Source organism: Bufo gargarizans, chromosome 2 (genome assembly GCF_014858855.1).
Source record: "Bufo gargarizans isolate SCDJY-AF-19 chromosome 2, ASM1485885v1, whole genome shotgun sequence".
In the NCBI taxonomy this organism is placed as follows: Eukaryota; Metazoa; Chordata; class Amphibia; order Anura; family Bufonidae; genus Bufo; species Bufo gargarizans.
The window spans coordinates 250,152,284-250,176,390 of record NC_058081.1 but is presented as its reverse complement, the minus strand read 5'-3'; the positions used below and the strand labels follow the sequence as shown (position 1 = coordinate 250,176,390).

The following is a 24,107-nucleotide window of genomic DNA, read 5'->3' as shown; positions in this document are numbered from 1 at the left end:
ACCCGTTGGGTAGTTGGCTTGTTGGTTCCTTGTTGGACTTTGCCTTTTCTCACTGCTTGGACACGCAACTGGCAGTCTCTCTCTCCAGGCTGAGGGTATAGCTGTGGAGGAGGGGCTTAACAGTTTTCACTTAGTGTCACGCCTCCTATGGAGATGAGCTATACCCAAGGTCTTCTGTGTCCCCCAAGGAAAGAGCGAGAAAGAGATTTTACTGGTAAGTTATACAAAAATCTTGTTTTTCTAAACTATAATGCAGACGGATCCGTTCTGAACGGATCCCATCATCTGCATTATAGGAGCGGATCCGTCTGTGCAGACACCAGACGGATCCGCTCTGAACGCAACTGTGAAAGTAGCCTAAAACAGTTACTGTTATAACTCCGTTAATGTGAAACTATTTTGGAAGTCATTTAAGGCTACTTTCACAGTAGCGTTCGGGCGGATCCGTTCTGAACGGATCCGCTCATAATAATGCAGACGGAGGCTCCGTTCAGAACGGATCCGTCTGCATTAAAATGGCAAAAAAAAAAGCTAAGTGTGAAAATAGCCTCGGACGGATCCGTCCAGACTTTCAATGTAAAGTCAATAGGGGACGGATCCGCTTGAAGATTGAGCCACATTGTGGCATCTTCAAACGGATCCGTCCCCATTGACTTACATTGTAAGTCTGGACGGATCCGCACGGCCAGGCGGACACCCGAACGCTGCAAGCAGCGTTCAGCTGTCCGCCTGTCCGTGCGGAGGCTGAACGCTGCCAGACTGATGCAGTCTGAGCGGATCCGCTCCATTCAGACTGCATCAGGGCTGGACGGCTGCGTTCGGGTCCGCTCGTGAGCTCCTTCAAACGGAGCTCACGAGCGGACCAGCGAACGCTAGTGTGAAAGGAGCCTAACACGTTTTACGCCTGGCCCTGAGCTGTCAAAGGATGAGTCTCATGATAGATTAGGTGCATCCTCCCCCACTCCGTGCACCTAAAGTGAAATCTACGCCAGCCCCTGATGGCAGTAGATCTGAATCATTTATGCTAGTTTCCCCAACCCTCCTCAGAGTTGAGGATGGTATAAAACATTGTGTGCACCAAAAGGCATTTAAAAAGTCATGCAATGGGTAGTTTGAAAAATAATAACTTTATTAAAATTTATATAACAACAATTTTCTGGAAGCATGGAAGGAAATGCTGCTACTTTAGGCTCTATTACACTGCATGTTTTTCAGGCCAATTATTGAGAACATAAGAACAATCATTACTGATAATTGGCCCATATAATTGTGCCACCAATCAGCTGATAAACAAGCAAACCCTCCTTTGTTAGCTGATAAAGGATGAAAGATGCCTGATCTGCAGCACATCTCCCTGTGTAATCAGGGATGTGCTGCAGATAATCAGTAGACCTGAATGAGGGAGGAACCACTGTGGTCACGATCATTCATCCTCCATTCATTTTGTATCAGCCTGTGTAATAGGCCAGTGCAATTGGACGTTTTTAATGCATCCCATTGGAATAAAACAATTTGACAATGATGCCTTTAGACCAAAAAAGGTTGTGCACTCCATACATAATACAGCCATGTAGGGCACAGAAATGTTAATGATTTGTATTGTGTGAGACTTCAGTCATTTGATCTTGTGCCTGCACAACAGTGACTGGAAATATTAGCTGAATTCTCAACACTTTTCTTCCATATTTTATTTCTGAACTTCCCTGTTAGGCCAACAGACTAGTCCTTAAAATCACCCCCAAGGTGTAAAACAAATAAACAGCAATAAAAATAGTAAATTATTCCAAAAATATATTCCAGCCCTTGACAGTTTTAAATAAAAACATTAAAAAAAACTAGTGTCTTCATCTTAGGAAAGCTATTCTGAGAGATGTACAGGTTGATGGACTGTCTGCGGAAAACAATCCATCATTGTGTATGGAAGACCTCGGAGCAAGGATGCCAGTCAAGGTCTGTCAGAACTTGCCCCTTAATTACCACAGAGTCAGTGTATGCTTTCCTTCTTTCATAATTGGCTGGCTTGGGTTCCACTGTATTCTTCCAATTAGCTAGGAAGATTACAGCAGTCAGGTTAATGGATCCAGATCTTTCACAGTCTCCGCCGTTACATTTGCTGCAGATTTCATTCTATCTTGGCCCATTTGTAGCGTGTACAGTGATGGTCCCAGCCGCACAATCTTACCACTTCCAAGGCATTCCTCTCCTTTGTAGAAAACCGCAAACTATCAAATAAGCAAAATAAACAGGAGTTATAACACTGGAGGCTTGTAAATAGCAATTGTTCCAAAGCCCACAACGGCATGACAAGGACAAGTCCTAGAGCAGGGCCCGGCAGACAACATGCTCTTCTTCATTTGGGACTTTACAGGATTCAAAACTGATGAGGAAAAATAGACACCACCGCCTCAGAAAGGATAGTCGCTTCCTAGACTCAGAAACAACAAACTTAGGGCTCATGCACACGACCGTATGTCTTTTGCGGTCTGCAAAAGACATCCGCAAAAAATACGGGTGACATCCGTGTGCATTCCGTTTTTTGCGGAACGGAACAGCTGGCCCCTAATAGAACAGTCCTATCCTTGTCCGTAATGCGGACAATAATAGTACATGTTCTATTCTTATGCGGAACGAAATAAGGAAACCGAATGCACACTGAGTAACTTCTGTTTTTTTTTTTTTGTGGACCCATTGAAATTAATTGTTCTGTATATGGTCCGAAAAAAAACAGGACACGGATGCAGAGATGATGCATCACTGCATAAATTGCTGGCCTTGCCATTCAGGAGCTGATATAACTGCTGCTGCTCATTAGAACATCCCTTGAGATGGCGATATCTCCTGGGTTTCTAGTCAGTTTTTTTTTGTTTTTTGTTTTTATATTCAGACTAAATACTGTTTCTTAGATAACATTTAAGTGTATGCGGGTATATGCCAAGAGAGAGAAAATGTAGAGGCAGATCAGTGACGAGCAGCATCCAGTGTGTATTCTTTAGCTGGACTTATTTTGGGTAATTAGGGGTTCTCGAATTACAATATAAAATGCGATTGTGATGAGATTAGTATGTGAACATATAATCATCTACATTGGTAATTGATTATTGGCCAGGACAATTTCTCACATTACATGACACTGAATAGTAACCTGGGTTCACCCAATTACCCATTGTATACACAGAAAGGATTCTGTCGGGTAAAGTTAACTCGCCGCTGTACAAAGTCCTGGCCTGGCCGAGTAATAGGTGTGATAAAGTCAGCTTGCTATAAACACTATTTTTGTACATTTGCGGCTTTGGAGGAACAGATGCCAGATACGTCTTCTCTTCCAAGAAAAGCAGCATGTCACCCACTCATCATGGGAGGAACCGATTTTAAAGATGAATTGCGCTTTAATAAATTTTCCTTATCATTCTGATTGGTGACCAAGTGGAATACATCTTCTGGAAACTGATATTGTTGGACGCTTCTGTTAACATTTGGGAGACATATTGTCAGTATCTGACATTCCTTAAGATCATCTATAACCATGGTTACAGTAGTCACTAATGAGGATGAGATATGCACAGCATGGCAGCCAAATGGCTCAGTTTTCAGTTTATGGGCAGAAGGTGCAAATCTGCCCTTGCATATAATTTTACTTCAGTATACCACAGAAACATCTGACTAAAAAGATCTGAAACCACTGAAGCAGAAAACTTTGTGAAAACAAAATTTTTTGCCAGGATTGTACGTAATTTATGTGACCACTGACCAACTATATTTACTTTACTGTGCTGCACATATGAACCGATGCTGCTTGTCAGTTTGTAACATTTGATTAGAGAGAAAAAAAATAAAAATAAAAGCAGTTAAAAAAGGGAATCTGTCTGCAGTTTGGACCATGGTAAACTGCTGACAGCACAACACAAGGGCCAAGGAGAACAGTACAAACATACCTTTTGTAATGTTTTCATTACCAGGAGTATTGTGAATATGAAGTTTTATTCCGATAGGTTCAACTACTGCAAGTACACTGGTGGAACTTTACCATGAAGTGCTCCTTCCTTCCCATCTGCTCTGAATGACAGCTATAGCATCCAACCAGGAGACCATTACAGCTGGGACTCCGAGCATAAGGGCGGCTGTAAAGCAGCTCAATGCAGGGAGCAATTCACAGTGAAGCTTTGCTTCCAGTGCATGTGCAGATCTTTCAGTCACTAGTGCTCATAAGAAAAACTCCACAAAAGGTAGTTTTTTTCCTGCTCTCCATGACCCCTACCTAGTGCTCTCAGTTTAGTACGGTCAAAAAATAAAGGATCCAAATTCTTGCTTACCTGTCCAGGTGTGAGGGCTCGTATTGGCTTCACTAATGTGGCCCAAACTGTGCCATCCTGGTTTAAGGTCAGTACACACGGCACTGTAAATACAAGAGAGTCTACTATAATATCTACTAGATTACACATGAAAAATGAGATCCTGTTACAATACTGCATTCATTTAAAAATAAATCTTCCATCTCCATATTTATGCACCCACATGATGTTTTTTCATGTAAGGCTACTTTCACACTTGCAGCAGAGTGATCCGGCAAGCAGTTCCGGCGATGGAACTGCCTGTCGGATCCGGCAAAACGTATGCCAACTGATGGCATTTGCAAGACTGATCAGGATCCTGATCAGTCCTAAAAATGCCTGATCAGTCAAAAAAATGCATTGAAATGCTGGATCCGTCTTTCCAGTGTCAGGGTACTTCACACTAGCGGCAGGACGGATCCGACAGGCTGTTCACCCTGTCGGATCCGTCCTGCCGCTATTTCGCCGTGCCGCCGAACTGCCGCTCCATCCCCGTGGACTATAATGGGGACGGGGGGGGGCAGAGCTCCGGCGCAGCATGGCAGTGCACTGTGAGAGACCGCTGGACTAAAAGTACTGCATGTCCGACTTTAGTCCGGCGGCCTCTCACCGCCAGACTAAAAAGGTCCTGCCGCTAGTGTGAGAGTACCATTATACTGTTGTTATTTTTTTCACCTTTTTTTTCGATCTGCACACCAGTATTTTGAATGCCGGATCCGGCACTAATACATTCCTATGGGGAAAAATGCCGGACCTGGCATTCTGGCAAGTCTTCAGGTTTTTTTTCGCCGGAGATAAAACCGTAGCATGCTACGGTTTTCTCTTTTGCCTGATCAGTCAAAATGACTGAACGGAAGACATCCTGAACGGATTACTCTCCATTTAGAAAGCATGGGGATAAAACTGATCAGTTCTTTTTGCGGTATAGAGCCCCTAGGACGGAACTTTATGCCAGAAAAGAAAAACGCTAGTGTGAAAGTACCCTAAAGGATATACAAATGGTTCAACACTAAAGTTAATCATTGAAAGGATCATGAAGCTTAGCAGCTTCTCACCCTGTGTATAACGTGAATTATGGTACATCCCATATCATGCCCGTGGCAATTATAACTTTACCTCTTTCTGTGAACAATGTAACCATTGAAATATATAAGGCTCATACATAATTCTAAGCTAGGCAACAAGACGTGACAGGCAGCGCATTTCTCGGGGATTACAGTACACTGTGGGTACATTACAGCAGGGAACAGGTCCAACAGCATAATGCACAAACTTCCCAAGAGCTCCTATAATCACACAGGCATGCCAGCCAAAGATACCTACATACACTGCAGACACATCGTAATCTCTAATGCACAAACTGGATAGAGGGTCTGAGACCACCAGGATAAAATTAGGGCAGGATCTACTTTATGCTCCATGTATGAACGCACAGTGCCGGTTTTTATAAATAAAGCCATTATTGGGATCTGTCTCGTGTGTAGCATGCACAATCCACATTCAGGGCTACTGAATATTAAACAGATGCACCGATGGAGAAGTCCAGATATACGACAGCCATTGATGCACCGATGGGCAGGAAGGAAATTTTTTATTTTTTTTGCTGAGATTTGCATCTTTACATTTAAAACTCTGTCCCATGTTCCAGACTGTAGACTGCTGCATGTGACACAGTTGGCAGTGTATACCATTGCTGGGAAGCATCTGACAAATTAAAATGCCATAGAGCAAATTTTTATTTAAAAAAATCTCATTTTTTCCTCCATTTTCTGGCCAGTCATGCATGGTAATATTGGAGCATTAGAGCAGGTATGGCTTTACCTATACTTTATTTGTTTGATAAAGATTTAGTAAAAATAAAATAAAAATCTAAGCTTGATTGCATCATATTTTTAAAGTAAATCTCTGACAATTCTACAAACACGACATGTTTACTACATGCATAATATTACGAAAACTACACATAATTAATACAAAACCTTCCATCAGTTAGAACTGGCAGATGAAAACGGAACAGCTAGATTACAGAGGACCTTTCATGGGTCCAGACTTTCTAAACTAAGTATCAGGATACGTAGGGCATACAGCGGGCATCTAATAGCACTTAACATTTTTTCTGGGCGCCACTCCGTTCACCCGCTGTGGCCCCCGTTAAATTCTCCCACCCTGTATGCCAATTTTCGCATCGGTACAGGGAGGAGACTGTCCTGTTTCTCAATGGGAGTCTCCTTCCGCCTGGCTGTAGCGCTGTCCAATCACATTGGAGAGCGTCACAGCCAGGGAGAAAAAAAAAAAAAACAACAACTCCCCTTTTCCCTGGCTGTGACGTGTTTGGGTACTTTCACACTAGCGTTGTTTGAATCCAGCGACGGAACTGCCCGCCGGATCAGGAAAAACGTGTGAAAACGAATTACATTTGAATTCTGATCACAATAAAAAAATGCATTGGAAAAAACGGATCCGCCATTTATGGACTAACTTTTTTTTCACATTTTTCGGGTTTAACATGCAAAAGCCGGAACCGGTTTGATGGAACACACGGCGCCGGATCGGCATTAATGCAAGTCAATGGGAAAACTGCCGGATTCGGCGTTCAGTCAAAGTGTTCCGGATTTTTGGCGGAGGTAAAAATACAACATGCTACGGTTTTCTGAAAAGCCTGATCAGTAAAAAAGACTGAACTGCGTGCATCCTGAACGGATTGCTCTCCATTCAGAATGCATGGGGATAAAACTGATCAGTTGTTTTCCGGATTTGAGCCCCCTAGGACGGAACTCAGCGCCAGAAAAGAAAAAAGCTAGTGTGAAAGTACCCTTATTTGTGAGGGAAAAGGTATTGCGTGGTCTGTCAAAAATAATGTATCTCAAGCGAAACTGATAAACATGCAAAATAAGCACAACAGAAGCTGAAAATAATTTTTATTTTATTTTTTTAAAACGTTTCTGCTCTTCTGATGGATCAGAAGAACGGAAAACAGTGATATGAACACAACCTAAATAAGCCTTATTCCTTTATAATGTATAAGTTAGGAATTTTTCTAAAACATTGCATTTCGATTTCAGCAATATTTAAGATTTCTGCTTGATGTCAGTTTATGAAAACCATGTTTTTTTAATTTTTTATTCAAAGGGTTGAAAACCTGTATAGACCAACCAGATATTAATTCAGAAAGGTGCATGACTCAGTACTAAACAGTCTGGGAACACTTAGGCCGGGGTCACATTTACTGCAGAATTTTACGTCCAGTACAATATAAGCTGAACACAGCCCATTCACTTAGGGTACGGCTGCACAGGACAGAAACTCTGATGCAGATTGGTTGTGATTTTGCAGCAAAATCTGCACCGATTTGTTGTGGATTTGCCATGGCTTTCACGCCATCACCCTAAGCACTGCACGGTCTATAGTGGAATTCCACAGCATAAAAAAGGGACATGCTGTAGATTTATAATCCACATAACAGGTCAATTACGCTGCAGAATTTATTTATTTTTAGCGTGTGGATGAGATTTCTTAAAATTTTCATTTTTTTCTTTACCTTAAAAAGTAAACTTTTATAATGATTTTAATATGTTGTCCCTAATTCCCTAAAAAAAAAAAAAAAAAAAAAAAATGTTTCTAAAATACTTTGTTTATTAATTTTCTATTTTTACACGTGCAGGTTGGGGGACACCTGGGAAATAGTGTCGATAAAGTAATAACCTTCCAATTATCATTCAAAAGAGCGTTTCTACAGGGAGGAACAAAAATACCAAACTTCAAAAAAGCTAAATTTAGCCAACTAGGAGAGGCCATAGGCATAACTAACTGGGACAAAGTCCTCAAAAATAAAAAATACAGCCACAAAATGGGATATCTTTAAAAGCATCCTAAAATCTCATTGTGAGCGGTCCATACCACATGGGAATAAAAGGTCAAGGAACAAAAAGAAACCAATGTGGATAAACCGAACTGTAAAGAAAGCAATAAATGACAAAAAGAAAGCATATAAAACACTAAAACAGGAGGGTAGCGAGGAAGCCCTGAAAAACTATAAAGGAAAAAAAATAGAACATGTAAAAAACAAATAAAAGTGGCCAAACTAGAGATCGAGAAATTAATTGCCAAAGAGTAAAACTAACCCTAAAATGTTCTTCAATTATACAAACGTTAAAAAGTATAAATCTGAAGGTGTCGACCCTTTAAAGAGTAATGAGGGGGGAGTCGCAGAGAGCGACGAGGAGAAAGCAAAGCTGTTAAATATTTTTTTCTCCAATGTATTCACTGAGGAAGAAGTACCACAGCGACTTAAAAAGATTAAAATAGACAAATCGCCTGGACCAGATGGCATACACCCCCGTATCCTAAGGGAATTAAGTAATGTCATAGCCAGACCCTTATTTCTGATATTTGCAGACTCTATACAGGGAATGTCCCACAGGATTGGTGCATAGAAAATGTGGTGCCAATATTCAAAAAGGGTCCAAAAACAGAGCCTGGAAACTATAGGCCGGTAAGTTTAACATCTGTTGTGGGTAAACTGTTTGAAGGTTTTCTGAGAGATGCTATGTTACAGCATCTCAACGGAAATAAAGCAAATAACGCCATATCAGCATGGCTTCATGAGGGATCGGTCATACCAAACTAATTTAATCAGTTTCTATGAGGAGGTAAGTTCTAGACTTGACAGCGGCGAATCAATGGATGTCGTATATCTGGACTTCTCCAAAGCATTTGACACTGTACCACATAAAAGGTTAGTATATAAAATGAGAATGCTCAGATTGGGAGAAAACATCTGTATGTGGGTAAGTAACTGCCTGAGGGATAGAAAACAGAGGGTGGTTATTAGTGGTACACACTCAGATTGGGTCACTGTCACTAGTGGAGTACCTCAGGGGTCAGTATTGGGCCCTATTCTCTTCAATATATTTATTTATGATCTTGTAGAAGGCTTGCATAGAAAAATATAAATTTTCGCAGATGACACTAAACTGTGTAAAGTAATTAACACTGATGAGGACAGTATACTACCACAGAGGGATCTGGATAGATTGGAGGCTTGGGCAGATAAGTGGCAGATTAGGTTTAACACTGACAAATGTAAGGCTATGCACATGGGAAGGAATAATGCAAGTCACCCATACATACTAAATGATAAAAACACTGGGTAACTGACATGGAAAAGGACCTAGGAATTTTAGTGAATAGCAAACTAAGCTGTAAAAACTAGGGGTGCACCGAAATTTCGGCGGCCGAAAATATCGGCCGAGAATGCACCTAATCTGTTTCTGCCGATATTTTTACATATCGGCCGGAAATAGCGGGGAGGGACTGGGAGGAGGAGCTGGGGGCCGGTGCGTTCACTGTGCTCCGGCCCCCAGCTCCAGTAGTTATAAAATGTTGTACAATTAATAAGCATTCTATTCATTTGCCCCCCTCTGCAGTATTACATTCAATACAGCCACATCCTACTCACAGGGCTGTGCTGGCCGGCCGGGCAGACGAGCGGCAGCGTCACGACTGACGTCACATGCCTGCGCCGCCTCCTTCATTCAGAAAGTAGGCCGGGCACATGACGTCAGTTGTGACGCTGCCGCTCCTCTGCCCGGCCGGCCAGCATTAAGATGACAGCCCTGTGAGTATGATGTGGCTGTATTGAATGTAATACTGCAGAGGGGGCCTCATGAATAGAATGCTTATTAATTGTACAACATTTTATAACTACTGGAGCTGGGGGCCGGAGCACAGTGAACGCACCGGCCCCCAGCTCCTCCTCCCAGTCCCTCCCCGCTATTTTGAAATATTTTCTATTAATCTATTAATTGTACAATGGGGGCTGTGGATGGCACTGTTATGGGGTGGGGGTCTGTGGATGGCACTGTTATGGGGTGGGTGGGGGTCTGTGGATGGCACTGTTATGGGGTGGGTGGGGGTCTGTGGATGGCACTGTTATGAGGTGGGGGGGGTCTGTGGATGGCACTGTTATGAGGTGGGGGGGTCTGTGGATGGCACTGTTATGGGGTGGGTGGGGGTCTGTGGATGGCACTGTTATGGGGTGGGTGGGGGTCTGTGGATGGCACTGTTATGAGGTGGGGGGGGGGGGGGGTCTGTGGATGGCACTGTTATGGGGTGGGGGGTCTTTTAAAAGTATTTGGGCAAAAAGGCAGTTTCGGTTTCGGTCAAGGGGTATCCTGAATTTTCGGTTTCGGACCAGAATTTTCATTTCGGTGCACCCCTAGTAAAAACCAGTGTCAGGCAGCTGCGCCAAGGCCAATAAGATAATAGGTTGCATCAAAAGGGGCATAGATGTCCGTGATGAGAACATAGTCCTACCACTTTACAAATCACTAGTCAGACCACACATGGAGTACTGTGTACAGTTCTGGGCTCCTGTAAACAAGGCAGACATAGCAGAGCTGGAGAGGGTCCAGAGGAGGGCAACTAAAGTAATAACTGGAATGGGGCATCTACAGTACCCTGAAAGATTATCAAAATTAGGTTATTCACTTTAGAAAAAAAAAGAGGACTGAGGGGAGATCTAATAACTATGTATACATATATCAGGGGTCAGTACAGAGATCTATCCCATCATCTATTTATCCCCAGGACTGGAACTGTGACGAGGGGACACCCTCTGCGTCTGGAGGAAAGAAGGTTTGTACACAAACATAGAAAAGGATTCTTTACGGTAAAAGCAGTGAGACTATGGAACTCTCTGCCTGAGGAGGTGGTGATAGTGAGTTCACTAATAGAGTTCAAGACGGGCCTGGATGTATTTCTGGAGGGTAATAATATTACAGGCTATAGCTAGTAGAGAGGGGTCGTTGATCCAGGGAGTTATTCTGATTGCCTGATTGGAGTCGGGAAGGAATTATTTTCCCCTTAAGTGGGGAAAACTGGCTTCTACCTCAGTTTATTTTTTTGCCTTCCTCTGGATCAACTTGCAGGATAACAGGCCGAACTGGATGGACAGATGTCTTTTCAGCCTTATATACTATGTTACTATGTTAGATCCGTCATGGGCTCTCACAAAAGGTCCAAAACGGATCAGTTTGCCGTAATGCATTCTGAATAGAAAAGGATCCGCTCAGAATGCATTAGTTTGCCTTCGTTCAGTCTCCATTCCGCTCTGGAGGCGGACACCAAAATGCTGCCTGCAGCGTTTTGCTGTCCGCTTGACAAAACTGAGCCAAACTGATCCATCCTGGCACACAATGTAAGTCAATGGGGACGGATCAGTTTTCTATGACGCAATCTGGCACAATAGAAACCGGATCCGTCTTCCATTGACTTTCAATGGAGTTCATGTTCAGGTCTTGGCTATGTTACAGATAATACAAACGGACTGGTTCATGATGGATGCATGTGGTTGTGTTATTGTAACGGATCCGTTTTTGCAGATCCATGACGGATCCACCCAAAACGCGAGTGTGAAAGTAGCCTTACAATGCCGTGGAAGCAGACTTCCAAAAAGTATCTTCTACAACCATTAGGGCCCAGGGGCGGACTGGGCCGGGGGGCAGGGAGGCAATTGCCCCCCAGGCCGCCCTAAATAAACGGCCGCTGGGCCTCCCGTCTAAAAACAAAAAAAAATTTTATTCTTCAGGGCCGCACCGCCGATCACCACAGGCGGCGCGGCGCGGCCCTGGATGTAATTGCGGCCGTGCTGTGGGGCAGGGGAGGGAGAGGCGTGTCCCTCCCCTGTTCTTCTGATAGGCCGCAGGCACTAATGCCTGCAGCCTATCAGAGGCCGGCTCAGGAAGCGCGATGACGTCATTATCATCGTGACGCCTGAGCCGGCAGCACACGCTGCTGATGGAGGCAAGTATTTTTTATTCTTTTTTCTTCTTTGCGGCGATCTGGAACTATGGGGGGGGGGGGGGGGGCCGGAGATCTGGCACTATGGGGGGGAGATCTAGCACTATTGGGGGGGGGGGGGGGAGATCTAGCACTATTGGGGGGGGGGGGGGAGATCTAGCACAATGGGGGGGGGGGGGGGGAGATCTAGCACAATGGGGGGGGGGGGAGATCTGGCACTATGGGGGGGGGGGAGATCTGGCACTATGGGGGGGGGGGGAGATCTGGCACTATGGGGGGGCACTATAGGGGGAGCTGGCACTATGGGGGGGCACTATAGGGGGAGCTGGCACTATGGGGGGCACTATAGGGGGAGCTGGCACTATGGGGGGCACTATAGGGGGAGCTGGCACTATGGGGGGCACTATGGGGGGGAGCTGGCACTATGGGGGGAGGGCTGGCACTATGGGGGGAGGGCTGGCACTATGGGGGCATTTCTTACTGGCACATTATGGGGGGGCACCATGGGGGAAGAGGAGCACTATGGGGGTAACTGGGGGCTCTAAAGGGGCTTTTTTTTTCATTATTGGCACATTCTGGGGGGCACTATAGGGGAGAGCAGCACTATGGGGCATCTGGTGCTACTATAGGGGCATTATTTGGGGGCACTATGGGGAAGTGGGGGCTCTAAAGGGGCCTTTTATATTGGAACATTATGGGGGGCACTATGGCATTTGGTGGCACTAAGGGGGCATTTTTTACTGGCACATTATGGAAGGCACTATGGGGGAGTGGAGCACTATTGGGGCATATGGTGGCACTAAGAAGGGGCATTTTTTTACTGGTACATTGTGGGGGAGAGGAGCACTATAGGGGCATCTGCTGGGGGCACTAAGGGGCATTTTTTTACTGGCATATTATGGGGACACTATGGGGAAGGGGGAGAGGAGCAGTATGAGGGCATTTACTGGGGCACTATATAGGGGTATTTTATACTGGCATACATTATGGGGACATTAGCTCAACTGCGGGCACTAAGCGGGGGTATTTCATGTACTGTCATATTATAGGGAAAATTAGTAATACTAGGGGGTATTATGGGGAGCTTTACTACTACTGGGGGCTATGAAGAACATGATTACTAGGGCACTATAGGGGCATTATTACTACTAAGTGTGCTCTGGCAGAGAATTATTTCTATTGGTGGGATTTTGGGGAGCATTGTTACTTTGGGGGCACCCTGGCATAGTATCAGCTTAGCACAATTATTTTTGGGGGACATTATCTTTATACTATTAGTGTCTGGGCGCAGTTATTTTTTAGAGCGCTGTGTGCCAATAATTGTTTAAGGGGGCACTATCTGTGTGGTAGTAGTATTTCCAGGGGGACTGTTTCTGCAGTATAGTATTGGGGGTGGCAGGAAACTAATGTCTGTTTCTCAATCTCTGCAGTGAAGGGAGATGGCAGAAAAATCATCATGGCGGTCTGGTCTGAATGGAGAAGATGAGGAAAGAGAACGTCTACAACAAAGGTGACATCACTGGATGTAAGAGGTATGTGGCGCTATGTAGGAGAGGAGATGCTCCGGCTCCTCCTCCTGCCATTTGCAGAAGGAGGATTCAGAACTGGGTGAGGATGACGAAAGGGGGCAGCAGGCCACGGGCGGGTGGCAGATGGTGGGAGGAACCACAGGCCTTGAGCAGGATCAGGGTAGGGAGGAGAGCGGAGGAGCTTCCTGGCTGTAGCTTGTTATATAAGCAGGCAGTGCAGCCAGGACGGCCTCCCCTCTCCGTATGATGTGTAGAGACAGGCCGCAACTATAAAATGTCAGCTGTACAGTGTGTGTTGGGAGTGGCCTATTATATGTAGGAGGGGCTTTTAATGATGGGCGGGGCTAAAAATGGGCCACTTGACTAGATTTGCCCCCCAGGACTAAGGCTGCCAGTCCTCCCCTGTTAGGGCCCATTCACATGGCACTGATTTTGGTGCAGGATAAGTTTTCTGGGAAGCAGCATTGACTTTTTTTTTTCAGCACAGTTCATACTATACCAGAAAAAGGCAGCAAGCCCTATTTTGGCATGTAATCTGCACTGAATCTCCCATTGAAAAAAAACTGAAAACAAAAAGCAGAAAATGCAGCTTTCCGTTAAAGTATACACCCCCAATATAAAACCCCACTTCATATATTACACTGGAATCCATGCGGATTTTTAAAGGAGGTGTCTCAAATTCCTTCATGTGAAGCACCCTTAGGCCAGTTTCAGACAACTGCATTCACTGCGGTTCCATGTGGGAGAGTGAATTTCCATAGTGAACTCTACCTCCTTTGACCAAACGGCATTATAATGATTTATAATGCTGTGTGTCTCTGCCTGACCTTACCTTTATTATCTGTGCTCCCATGATGCCTTCAGTACAAATAATTAGTTGAGATCAGTCAGAGACACACAGCATTATAAAATCATCATAATGCCATGCAGTCCGGTCAAAGAAGCAGAGTTCACTACGGAAATTCATGCTCCCATATGGAGTCTTTTTCAAGCAGTGAACAGACCCGTCCGAAACTGGCCTTATGGGATGTTTACAAACGGCCTGGACAAATACCACAGCTGCAAAAAAAACACTGAGGTGACAGTGGCACCTTTGATTGTTTCCAAACTTTGCATTGCAAAGAAAGCCGCAGAAATAATCTGTAGCAACAACTGACATGCTGCGTATTAAAACCTAGAGCACAAATCAGTTTACTATGCAGGTTTTCTTCACAGCATTTAAATGAGAGTTCTAAAAGCTCATTCACTTTGCTTGTACTGCAAATGCTGCAGAGTTTCTACACAGCATTTATTCCACGTGTCGCCGCACCTCTACAAGGGCCAAAGACTGAAGTTAATATACTAAATAGTACAAGATCAGAAAATGAGACGCTGTTCCTCTCAAAACGGATTGCTAATATTCTAGAACATCGGTCCACATTCACCAATAACCGTACACTTAGATTCTTCTGTAAATAGAGACAAAATGTGGTACAATTTGGCACATTATGTTTATAGACAGATTATCTGCAGCTAGGCTGACAAGGGATGTGTCCTAATATGTAACTTTTAGTGCCAAAATTGTGCCACAATTCTGGCATAAAATTCTATATCAAACTAAACCAACCAATAGTTAGTATAGCATTAGATGAGTGTCTAGACCTGCACCACACGGATAATCCAGCCTAGGCCACTGTGATAAACTTAGTGCATGTCTAGACAGCCTGTCCATGTTTACACCATCTAGATTTAGTAAATCTGCCCCCTTAGGGTACTTTCACACAAGTGTTATTCTTTTCCGGCACCGAGTTCTGTCCTAGGGGCTCAATACCAGAAAAGAACTGATCAGTTTTATCCCCATGCCTTCTGAATGGAGAGCAATCCGTTCAGGATGCATCAGGATGTCTTCAGTTCAGTCTTTTTGACTGTTCAGGACAGAGATAAAACCGCAGCATGCTACGGTTTTATCTCCGGTTAAAAAAAAGGAGATTTTTGTGAAACTCACCTGTAAAATCTTTTTCTCGTCTTTTCCATTGGGGGACACAGACCATGGGTATAGCTTAGAGGTATTAGTAGGAGGGACACTATGCAAATGAAAGAGCTCCTCCTCCTCGGGCTATACCCCCCCCGACTCCACCAGGAGGAACTCAGGCGTTGCACAAGCAGTAGGAGAAGGAGCAAGAAAAAATCATGGAAACCATCGGACCAAGCTGTAACGGCACCGTTTCAGCAGACAAGGGGTTAAAATCCGTTAAGGCGATATGCCCCTTTCCGAGAGACAGGCACAGCTACTGCAGAACACCAACCTCCCGAACTGGATATAAAATAGCACTCCAAACTGGAACCTCCCAAATAGCTGTCAGTCAGACGAACAGGAAAAGCGTATCCGTCAGCTTACACTCCTGGCAATCAGTCTCTAACAGCATATAGGGAATCCCCCCAATAACGAGACAAGGCTCCGTGTTGAGGGTCAAGCAGTGATCTGAAGTGCTGGCACACCCAGCCTGGTTTTTATTACAGTTTGTTGCAGATACAACATATCCCCACAATGCATCATGGTTTCCTCCCCTCTGTCCCGGAGACGACCAAAGACAATCCAATTATCTCTCAGGACAAAGGGGAGATCACCAATACACATGTGGAGACAACAGGACAGGAATCACCACCCAAACACACAATGGCACACCCCCACAGCAAACACAGACATTTAACATATCCCCAGATAGCTCAAGTCTGAGTGCATATCATTAGGTGAATGGCACTCAGAATACACAAATACAATAATATTAGCTATCTGGGTGCCCTCACATAACATACAATTTAACCGAACGCATAATAACATAAAATACAATTCTACAGACAGATTTAAGCTGTGCGTCCGGTCTGTCTTCTCCTTTACAGTTACTATGGGCCATAATCCTGAGGCAAGAGGCTTTTAAACAGTCCTCTCCAAAACCCAGTGGCGAGGTTGGTTTCGCCACACATCTCCCCCCCCCCAGGGAAGACTAACCAGATACCTGACCTCACGCCGGTCGGTACCTGAGTTAGTCTGGCAGCCCACCCACAACCCAATACTGGACCTGCTGAATTTCGTAGCCTGTCTCTGTCCAGTAAGTCCACCAAGGTGATGTTGGAAGCTGGTACTCCCGGTCTCTGTGTTGCTCCCTGGTTTGGAGTGGAGGTTGCTTTGTGGGCAGGGATCAGCGGTACTCAGCCCTGGTGCCAGCGCTACCACGGAAGAAGCCTGGTTGGAGCCTGGTTGTTGGAGGGGGAGACCGACTGTCTCTACCCCCTGTGCTGTAAGTGCAGAGACCACGGTCCCATGTGCCCTGTTGTGGGGCTTACTGTCTCCCCCTGGTGCGTTAAGCTGCCGCTGGGGAGAGGGGGTAACGAGCTCCTCTCCCATACATACTTCGAGCCGCTGTGGAGGGCGACCGACCGCCTCCGCTCCCAATACAGTGTCCTGCTGCTGGGGAAAGGAGACTGGGCTCTCTATTCCCTGTAGGACACTCTGCCGCTGGGGGACAGGACCGACTGTCTCTGCCCCCTGTAACTCCATCTGCCGCTGGGGAATGGAGACTCGGCTCCCAATTTCCAAAAAATCATGCTGCTGCTGGGGGGCAGGAACAACTACCTCTGCCCCCTGTAACTCAGCCTGCCGCTGGGGAGGGAGGCCGTTGCTCTCCTCTCCCTGCATTTCACACTGCCGCTGGGGAATGGAGACACGGCTCCCAATTCCCAAAAAATCATGCTGCTGCTGGGGGGCAGGAACGACTACCTCTGCCCCCTGTAACTCAGCCTGCCACTGGGGAATGGAGACTAGGCTCCCAATTCCCTGCAGGACCGGTGGAGAGACCTCGGTCCCATCTCCACCGGCCACCTGGGGTTCTTCCCAGTAAACATCAACAATATCTGCCCAGCTGAATGGGTCTGGATCTGGGTCTGTCACCTTACCGTCCTGCTGAGCCGTCCCAATGGAGTGGAAGAGATCTCGGTAGTCCTGCTCCAGTTCCCACTCCAGGGTTGCTAGGTGAGCCAGGTCTTTCTCTACTTCATGGGGGTCATCCCACTCATGCCTAGCCTCCCTCTCATAGAAAATGTCCTGAAGTCTGGACTGTGCAGGGCTCCCGAAGTCAGGCTCTGCAAAGGACTCCCATAACAAGCCAGGACCATCAAACTCCTCTCCCTCTGGCTTGTCATGCTCAGCTGTCCAGGGTATAAACTGTGCCACATACCACCAAAGCGCCTGGTAGGCATCCTCCAGCCATAGCTCCTGCCATACCCGGTGCTCTAGTTCTATCACCCATTCCTCCAGGGGCTGCTCTCCCAGGAAGGACATCCGCAGGGCCACTTGCTTCTGCAACCGCTGCTCTTCACTGGGGAGACTCTCACCTCGCTGGTATTGTAAATTATCCAGGGCCTGGTACCAGATGCCTTTCCTTAATGCATCCCGGCCATCCAGGTCCTCCTCCTCGTATAACACTGCTGGTTCCATCCTGGTGCTTTTAGGGTCGCTGTACTGAGACATGCGTTGCCCTTAAATTTGTAGAATCCAAAGAAATGGTGTCTCCTGTAGCTGTCCTTCTGGCTGTAGGAACGATCCCGCTGCTTGCCACCAATGTAACGGCACCGTTTCAGCAGACAAGGGGTTAAAATCCGTTAAGGCGATATGCCCCTTTCCGAGAGACACGCACAGCTACTGCAGAACACCAACCTCCCGAACTGGATACAAAATAGCACTCCAAACTGGAACCTCCCAAATAGCTGTCAGTCAGACGAACAGGAAAAGCGTATCCGTCAGCTTACACTCCTGGCAATCAGTCTCTAACAGCATATAGGGAATCCCCCCAATAACGAGACAAGGCTCCGTGTTGAGGGTCAAGCAGTGATCTGAAGTGCTGGCACACCCAGCCTGGTTTTTATTACAGTTTGTTGCAGATACAACATATCCCCACAATGCATCATGGTTTCCTCCCCTCTGTCCCGGAGACGACCAAAGACAATCCAATTATCTCTCAGGACAAAGGGGAGATCACCAATACACATGTGGAGACAACAGGACAGGAATCACCACCCAAACACACAATGGCACACCCCCACAGCAAACACAGACATTTAACATATCCCCAGATAGCTCAAGTCTGAGTGCATATCATTAGGTGAATGGCACTCAGAATACACAAATACAATAATATTAGCTATCTGGGTGCCCTCACATAACATACAATTTAACCGAACGCATAATAACATAAAATACAATTCTACAGACAGATTTAAGCTGTGCGTCCGGTCTGTCTTCTCCTTTACAGTTACTATGGGCCATAATCCTGAGGCAAGAGGCTTTTAAACAGTCCTCTCCAAAACCCAGTGGCGAGGTTGGTTTCGCCACACAAGCCATAAGGTCCAACCAGAAACAGAAAAACTGAACTAAAGATCCCTCCTGCAACAGGAATAATGGGTGGGAGCTGTGTCCCCCAATGGAAAAGACGAGAAAAAGATTTTACAGGTGAGTTTCACAAAAATCTCCTTTTCTCGTACTTTTTTCCATTGGGGGACACAGACCATGGGACGTCCAAAAGCAGTCCATGGGGTGGGAAAAAATATCAGCACCGCCAGGAGGAACGCCCAACGGTCAAACAGGAACCACAGCCTGCAAAACCCTGCGGCCAAAGCCGCATCAGCCGAAGCCAGTGAATGCAACTGACAAAAATTTGCAAAGGTATGCAAGGACGACCAGGTGGCCGCCGTACACAGCTGAGACGCAGAGGCACGATTGCGTCTTGCCCAGGAAGCCCCCACCGCCCTAGTGGAGTGAGCGGCAATCCTAGCCGGGGGAACTCCACCACAAGCGCGACAAGCCGCGGAAATAGCCAAGCAGATCCAGAGAGCCAAGAACGGCGGACGGAAGCAGTAGCCGCGAGATACACCTTCAGGACCTGTCTGTCGGGAAGAGGCCATTGGGCGTCCGCCAGCAACCGAGCCACGTCCGAAAAACCACGCGCGGCGAGGCCACTCTGGGGTGATGAGAACGGTCGGATTCCCTTCCGCCTCGAACTGGCGTAGACCCTTTGGTAGGAGAGGAAAACAGAGGAGGCTGAAGTCCTGCCACGGAGACACCTGCGCATCCATCCGTACGCCTTCGGATCTCGGGCGCGAGCCAGGACCACTGGGATCTTGTTGTTGAACCCGGACGCCATTAAGTCCACATCCGGACGGTCCCATCTGTGGCAGATTTCTTAAAACCCTTCTGGATGCAGAGACCACTCGCTTGGATCCACCTTGTTGTGGCTTAGAAAGTCCGCTGTCCAGTTGTCCACTCCTGGAATGTAAACTGCTGACAACACCGGAACGTGCGTCTCCGCCCACGTCAGAATTCTCTTCACCTCCTGCATCACCATCCGGCTGCGGGTCCCGCCCTGATGGTCGATATAGGCCACGGCATCGCCCGTTTGAACCCGCACTGGGAGGCCCGCAAGGAGAGAGGTCCAATAGGAGAGAGAGAGCGGAAAAAATCGCCCTCAGTTCCAGAAAGTTGATTGGAAGGCGAGACTCTGCCGCCGACCAAATCCCTTGAACCGTGCGAGACTGGAAAAGGCCCCCCCAACCCAGGATGCTGGCATTGGTGGTGACGATCGTCCAGGAGAATGCGAGAAAGGAACTCCCCGACCTCAGGTTCATCGGGAACAGCCACCAAGGGAGAGCTGCCCGAACCCGCTGAAAGGTAAAGGATCTCCTGTTGCGCCAGGCGAGTGTGAAACTGGGCATATGGAAGGCCTCGAAAGAGGCTACCATAAGACCCAGGACCTGCAAGTATTCCCGAATGGAGCGGCACGGGGAGCGCAGCAGATGCGACACTGCCCCCTGGATCTGGGAGGACTTGAAGGCTGGCAGAATACTTTGGCAGCCGAGGTGTCCAAAATCATCCTCCGGAAGGAGAGCCTCTGGGACGGGAAGAGGCAGGAGTTTGGGAAAATTACCAGCCAGCCGAACCGTTCCAGAGTCTGAACAGTGATCCGGACGCTGTCCTTGGTCTGCGGTAGAGAGGGGGGCCTCTATCCGGATATCGTCCAGATAGGGCAGCAAAGGAATGCCCCTGGTACGAAGAAGCGCCATGAGCGGTCCAGGACCGTGGCAAGGACCCGCGGGGTGGTCGCCAACCCGAAGGAAGGGCGACAAACTGACAGTGTCGACCGTTAATGGCGAAGCGCAGGAATCGATGGTGGGATTCCGCAATCGGGACATGTGATAGGCCTAGGAGCAGCAGGGCGGGCTGACTGGGCCCTCTAGTGCCGGGAAGGCTGGTGTAAAGGAAGGCCTCTTTGCGGGCGACCTGAGACCCCCGGCGGAGGAAGCAGGCGACGGCCTACCAGATGAGAAACGGCAAAAGGCATGCAGAGATGAACTCGTCCAGCTGATCCCCATAAGGTCTGGAAACCCCAAAGGGGAGATTAGCAAGGGAACGCTTGGTGGAGGCGTCAGCGTCCCACACCTTCAATCAGATCTCTTCGCGCTGAGTGACAGAGATGGCCAACCTGCGGGCAAAGAGGGAAACAATGTCCCTAGAAGCTTCGCAAAGAATCTTAGAAGCCTGAGACATCTGGAGAACCAACTCCAGTGTGTCAGTAGCCGCATCTCGTACCGCCAGTTCCTGGTGGTGGTGCTGTAACCACACCGAGAGAGCACTGGCTACCCCTGCTGAGTGAAAGGTAGGTCACAGGGACGCGCTGCCAGCGAAAAAAGGACCTGGAAGAGAGTCTATGCGTCTGTCTACAGCATCCTGGAAAGAGGAACTGACTAAGACAGGAAGGGCCATATAATTGGCTAATCCGGCCACCGGAGGATCCACCTTAGGGGGAGGAGACACCTCTCCTCGCCGTCAGCAGGGAAAGGAAAGTATATTCATGCGCTGGGTGGTCGAGAACCTTATTAAGACTACCCCAGGCCCTGGACATGACCGCGGAAAAATCCCTCATGGACCGGGAACATGGTAGTCTCCGACTGCCTGGACAGAAAAAGGGGGAACTCCTGACCAGTGGAAGGAGGAGAATCCTCTTGGAGAATAAAGGCGTCTCGGACAGTCGCCACTAAGTCAGCCACCCTGGTGGAGAGCTTAGGCGAGGGGTCCCGCTCCATGACCTAATCAGAGCCGGAAATTCTCCTTCAGACTTGCGCTCCCTAAGGGAGGGGAGAGTCGCCCGAACGCGCCTCTAGACGAGGGGGGGGGGGGAGAGCCGGAGCCATCCGAGGAGGGATGCTGCTGCTCACGCTCCCTGTTAGTAGTCGGGCGTCTTCTGTGGAAAACCACTTAGAGAGGTGGTTGGCGTCACAGGATTTGAAAATGCCCTATAGTCCAAAAAGGACCTGGCTCGTCCGAGCCGGATAATTCCCCTTCGGATTACTCTCCCTAGGGAGGGGGAAGAGCAGTCCGAAAGCGCCACAGGCGAGGTGAGGGGGGTGGAGAGAGGGAGACATCCGAGGTGGGATGCTGCCGCTCACGCTGCCTCTTCGTAGTCAGGCACCCACTGTGGGGACCACTGAGAGAGATGGAGTCGTTAGCGCCACAGGATTAAAGGACATGGTTGCCTTGGCGACTAAGACCAATTTAGCGGCCGCGCTGGACATGGCAGATGCCCAAGCGGGGACCGCAGGCTCCCAGGGACGTGGAGGAGGGGTGGAGGAGGGGGGTAAGGCAGGGATGCAGGTAATACTTATCTGCTCCTGCAGATCTTCTCCCTCGACTCCAGGACCAGCAGGGATGCACCTCTTCAGACTTCTGACTCCAATCCAGGAGAACAGTGCTCTGGAGGAGGGTAGGCAGCAGGCGTCCCAGCAGCTGGTGGGATGCCGGAGCTAACAGGTCGAGCCCGGATCCTCTTATCTTCTTGGGGGGAAATGGAGGCAGCCAGGCAACGTCCCAAAGACGGCGGCGGGCACTCCACGGGGGACCAGGAAGGCGCCATGCCGACCTGTGTCCCCATCTAGAATAAAAATAACAAAAAGGAGTAGAATCAGAGAGTGTCAACCTCCTTCACCAGACACTAAGCAAAGACTGAGTTCCTCCTGGTGGAGTCAGGGGGTATAGCCCGAGGAGGAGGAGCTCTTTCATTTGCATAGTGTCCCTCCTACTAATACCTCTAAGCTATACCCATGGTCTGTGTCCCCCAATGGAAAAAAGTACGAGAAAAACTGAACACTTGCCGAAATGCCGGATTCAGCATTTTTTTTCCATAGGAAAATACTGCCATGCGCAGACCTTTAAAAAAAAAGTGAAAAAAATAGAAACGGATCCGTTTGTCTGTATGACAAACGGACAGATGGATCTGTTCTTGCAATGCATTTGTGAGATGGATCCGCATCCATCTACAAATGCTGTCTGTTTGCATACAGATTGGCGGATCCGGCAGGCAGTTTCGGCGACGGAACTGCTTGCCGGATCACTCTGCCACAAGTGTGAAAGTACCCTTACGTCTGATAAAAAATAAAAATAAAAAAAATGCATAAATCTCAATAAGGACAAGTCAGTGCTCAGATGGAAGGCATTCACAATTCCTGTGTTCTATGGCAAATGTACCTAGGGCCATCTGGTGTTGAAACCTAAAATGACACTCCATCATCTTGTTCTGCACCAGCTCTGCAGGAGGCTCTTCTGAAATCCAATGCATTCTGTCAGTGCGCAGTAATTCCCTGAACAAGGCTGGGTGATCTGTACAAGGGGCCTTCAAAAAAGAGAGTTTAATAGCCATCAGTAGTTGTAAAAGTGTGCTTATTTCATGCTTAGCGTCTAAACATATTCCAAAGGCAATAATGACCCTCCGGAAAAATGAAGTTTTTTCCCCAAGAGGTATGGCATCCACCCCCAACCTCAAAATCCTACTTTCCTGGTTCCTGACCATCTGTATATCTATAAGGCTTATCATGCATCATCATGGTTGGCTGCAGTGGTCATGGCTCCAGAAACAAATAATAATAATACAAAACAGACCACTAGAGCAGCAGAGATTTCACATATGTTATTAAAGAAAAACCTTTCCTCTATTCAAGTGAATGGTAGCTGAGCTGCAGAGGCTGGAAACCGCTGATTGGTAGGGATGCTAGAAGTCTGACCCCCATCCATCTGGTATTGACCTAAAACCCCCTTTAAACTCTCAGGTAGCCCACTGAGCAAACATTTTAGTTATTTTCCATTTGTGCTTTTTACTATTTTCAGACACAGGGAAATTTATCAAGACCAGCGTTTTACACGCCAGTCTTAATCTACCCCCCACTGACATCACATATGTGATGTCGCCTAAAGGGGTTGTTGGCTGCTTTGCCATAGACAGCAGCGGTGAGCAGGAAGAGAAAAGGGAGACGTCAGCTCATACGGCTATAAGAACATTCACTGTCATTTATGAATATACTTCAGCTACTGACTTCAGTCTAGGTGCAGGGACGGTCAAAGAATGTGTCCAATTTAGGATTACCATAGCTA

General features: G+C 47.2%; 1 protein-coding gene across 3 annotated transcripts in view; it reads right to left on the bottom strand.

Annotated features, from left to right (window-relative positions):
- Positions 1–1,220: 1,220 nt before the first annotated feature.
- Positions 1,221–24,107, bottom strand: part of TRMU (tRNA mitochondrial 2-thiouridylase) — a 54,837-nt gene continuing 31,950 nt past the window's right edge. For all 3 annotated transcript variants that reach the window (XM_044280221.1, XM_044280222.1, XM_044280223.1), the window contains 3 exons: positions 23,208–23,352; positions 4,311–4,393; positions 1,221–2,222 (listed from right to left, as the gene is read on the bottom strand). In XM_044280221.1, coding sequence (XP_044136156.1) covers positions 2,067–2,222; positions 4,311–4,393; positions 23,208–23,352 — 384 coding nt within the window. In that variant the 3' untranslated portion in view covers positions 1,221–2,066. The remainder of the gene's footprint in view (positions 2,223–4,310; positions 4,394–23,207; positions 23,353–24,107) is intronic.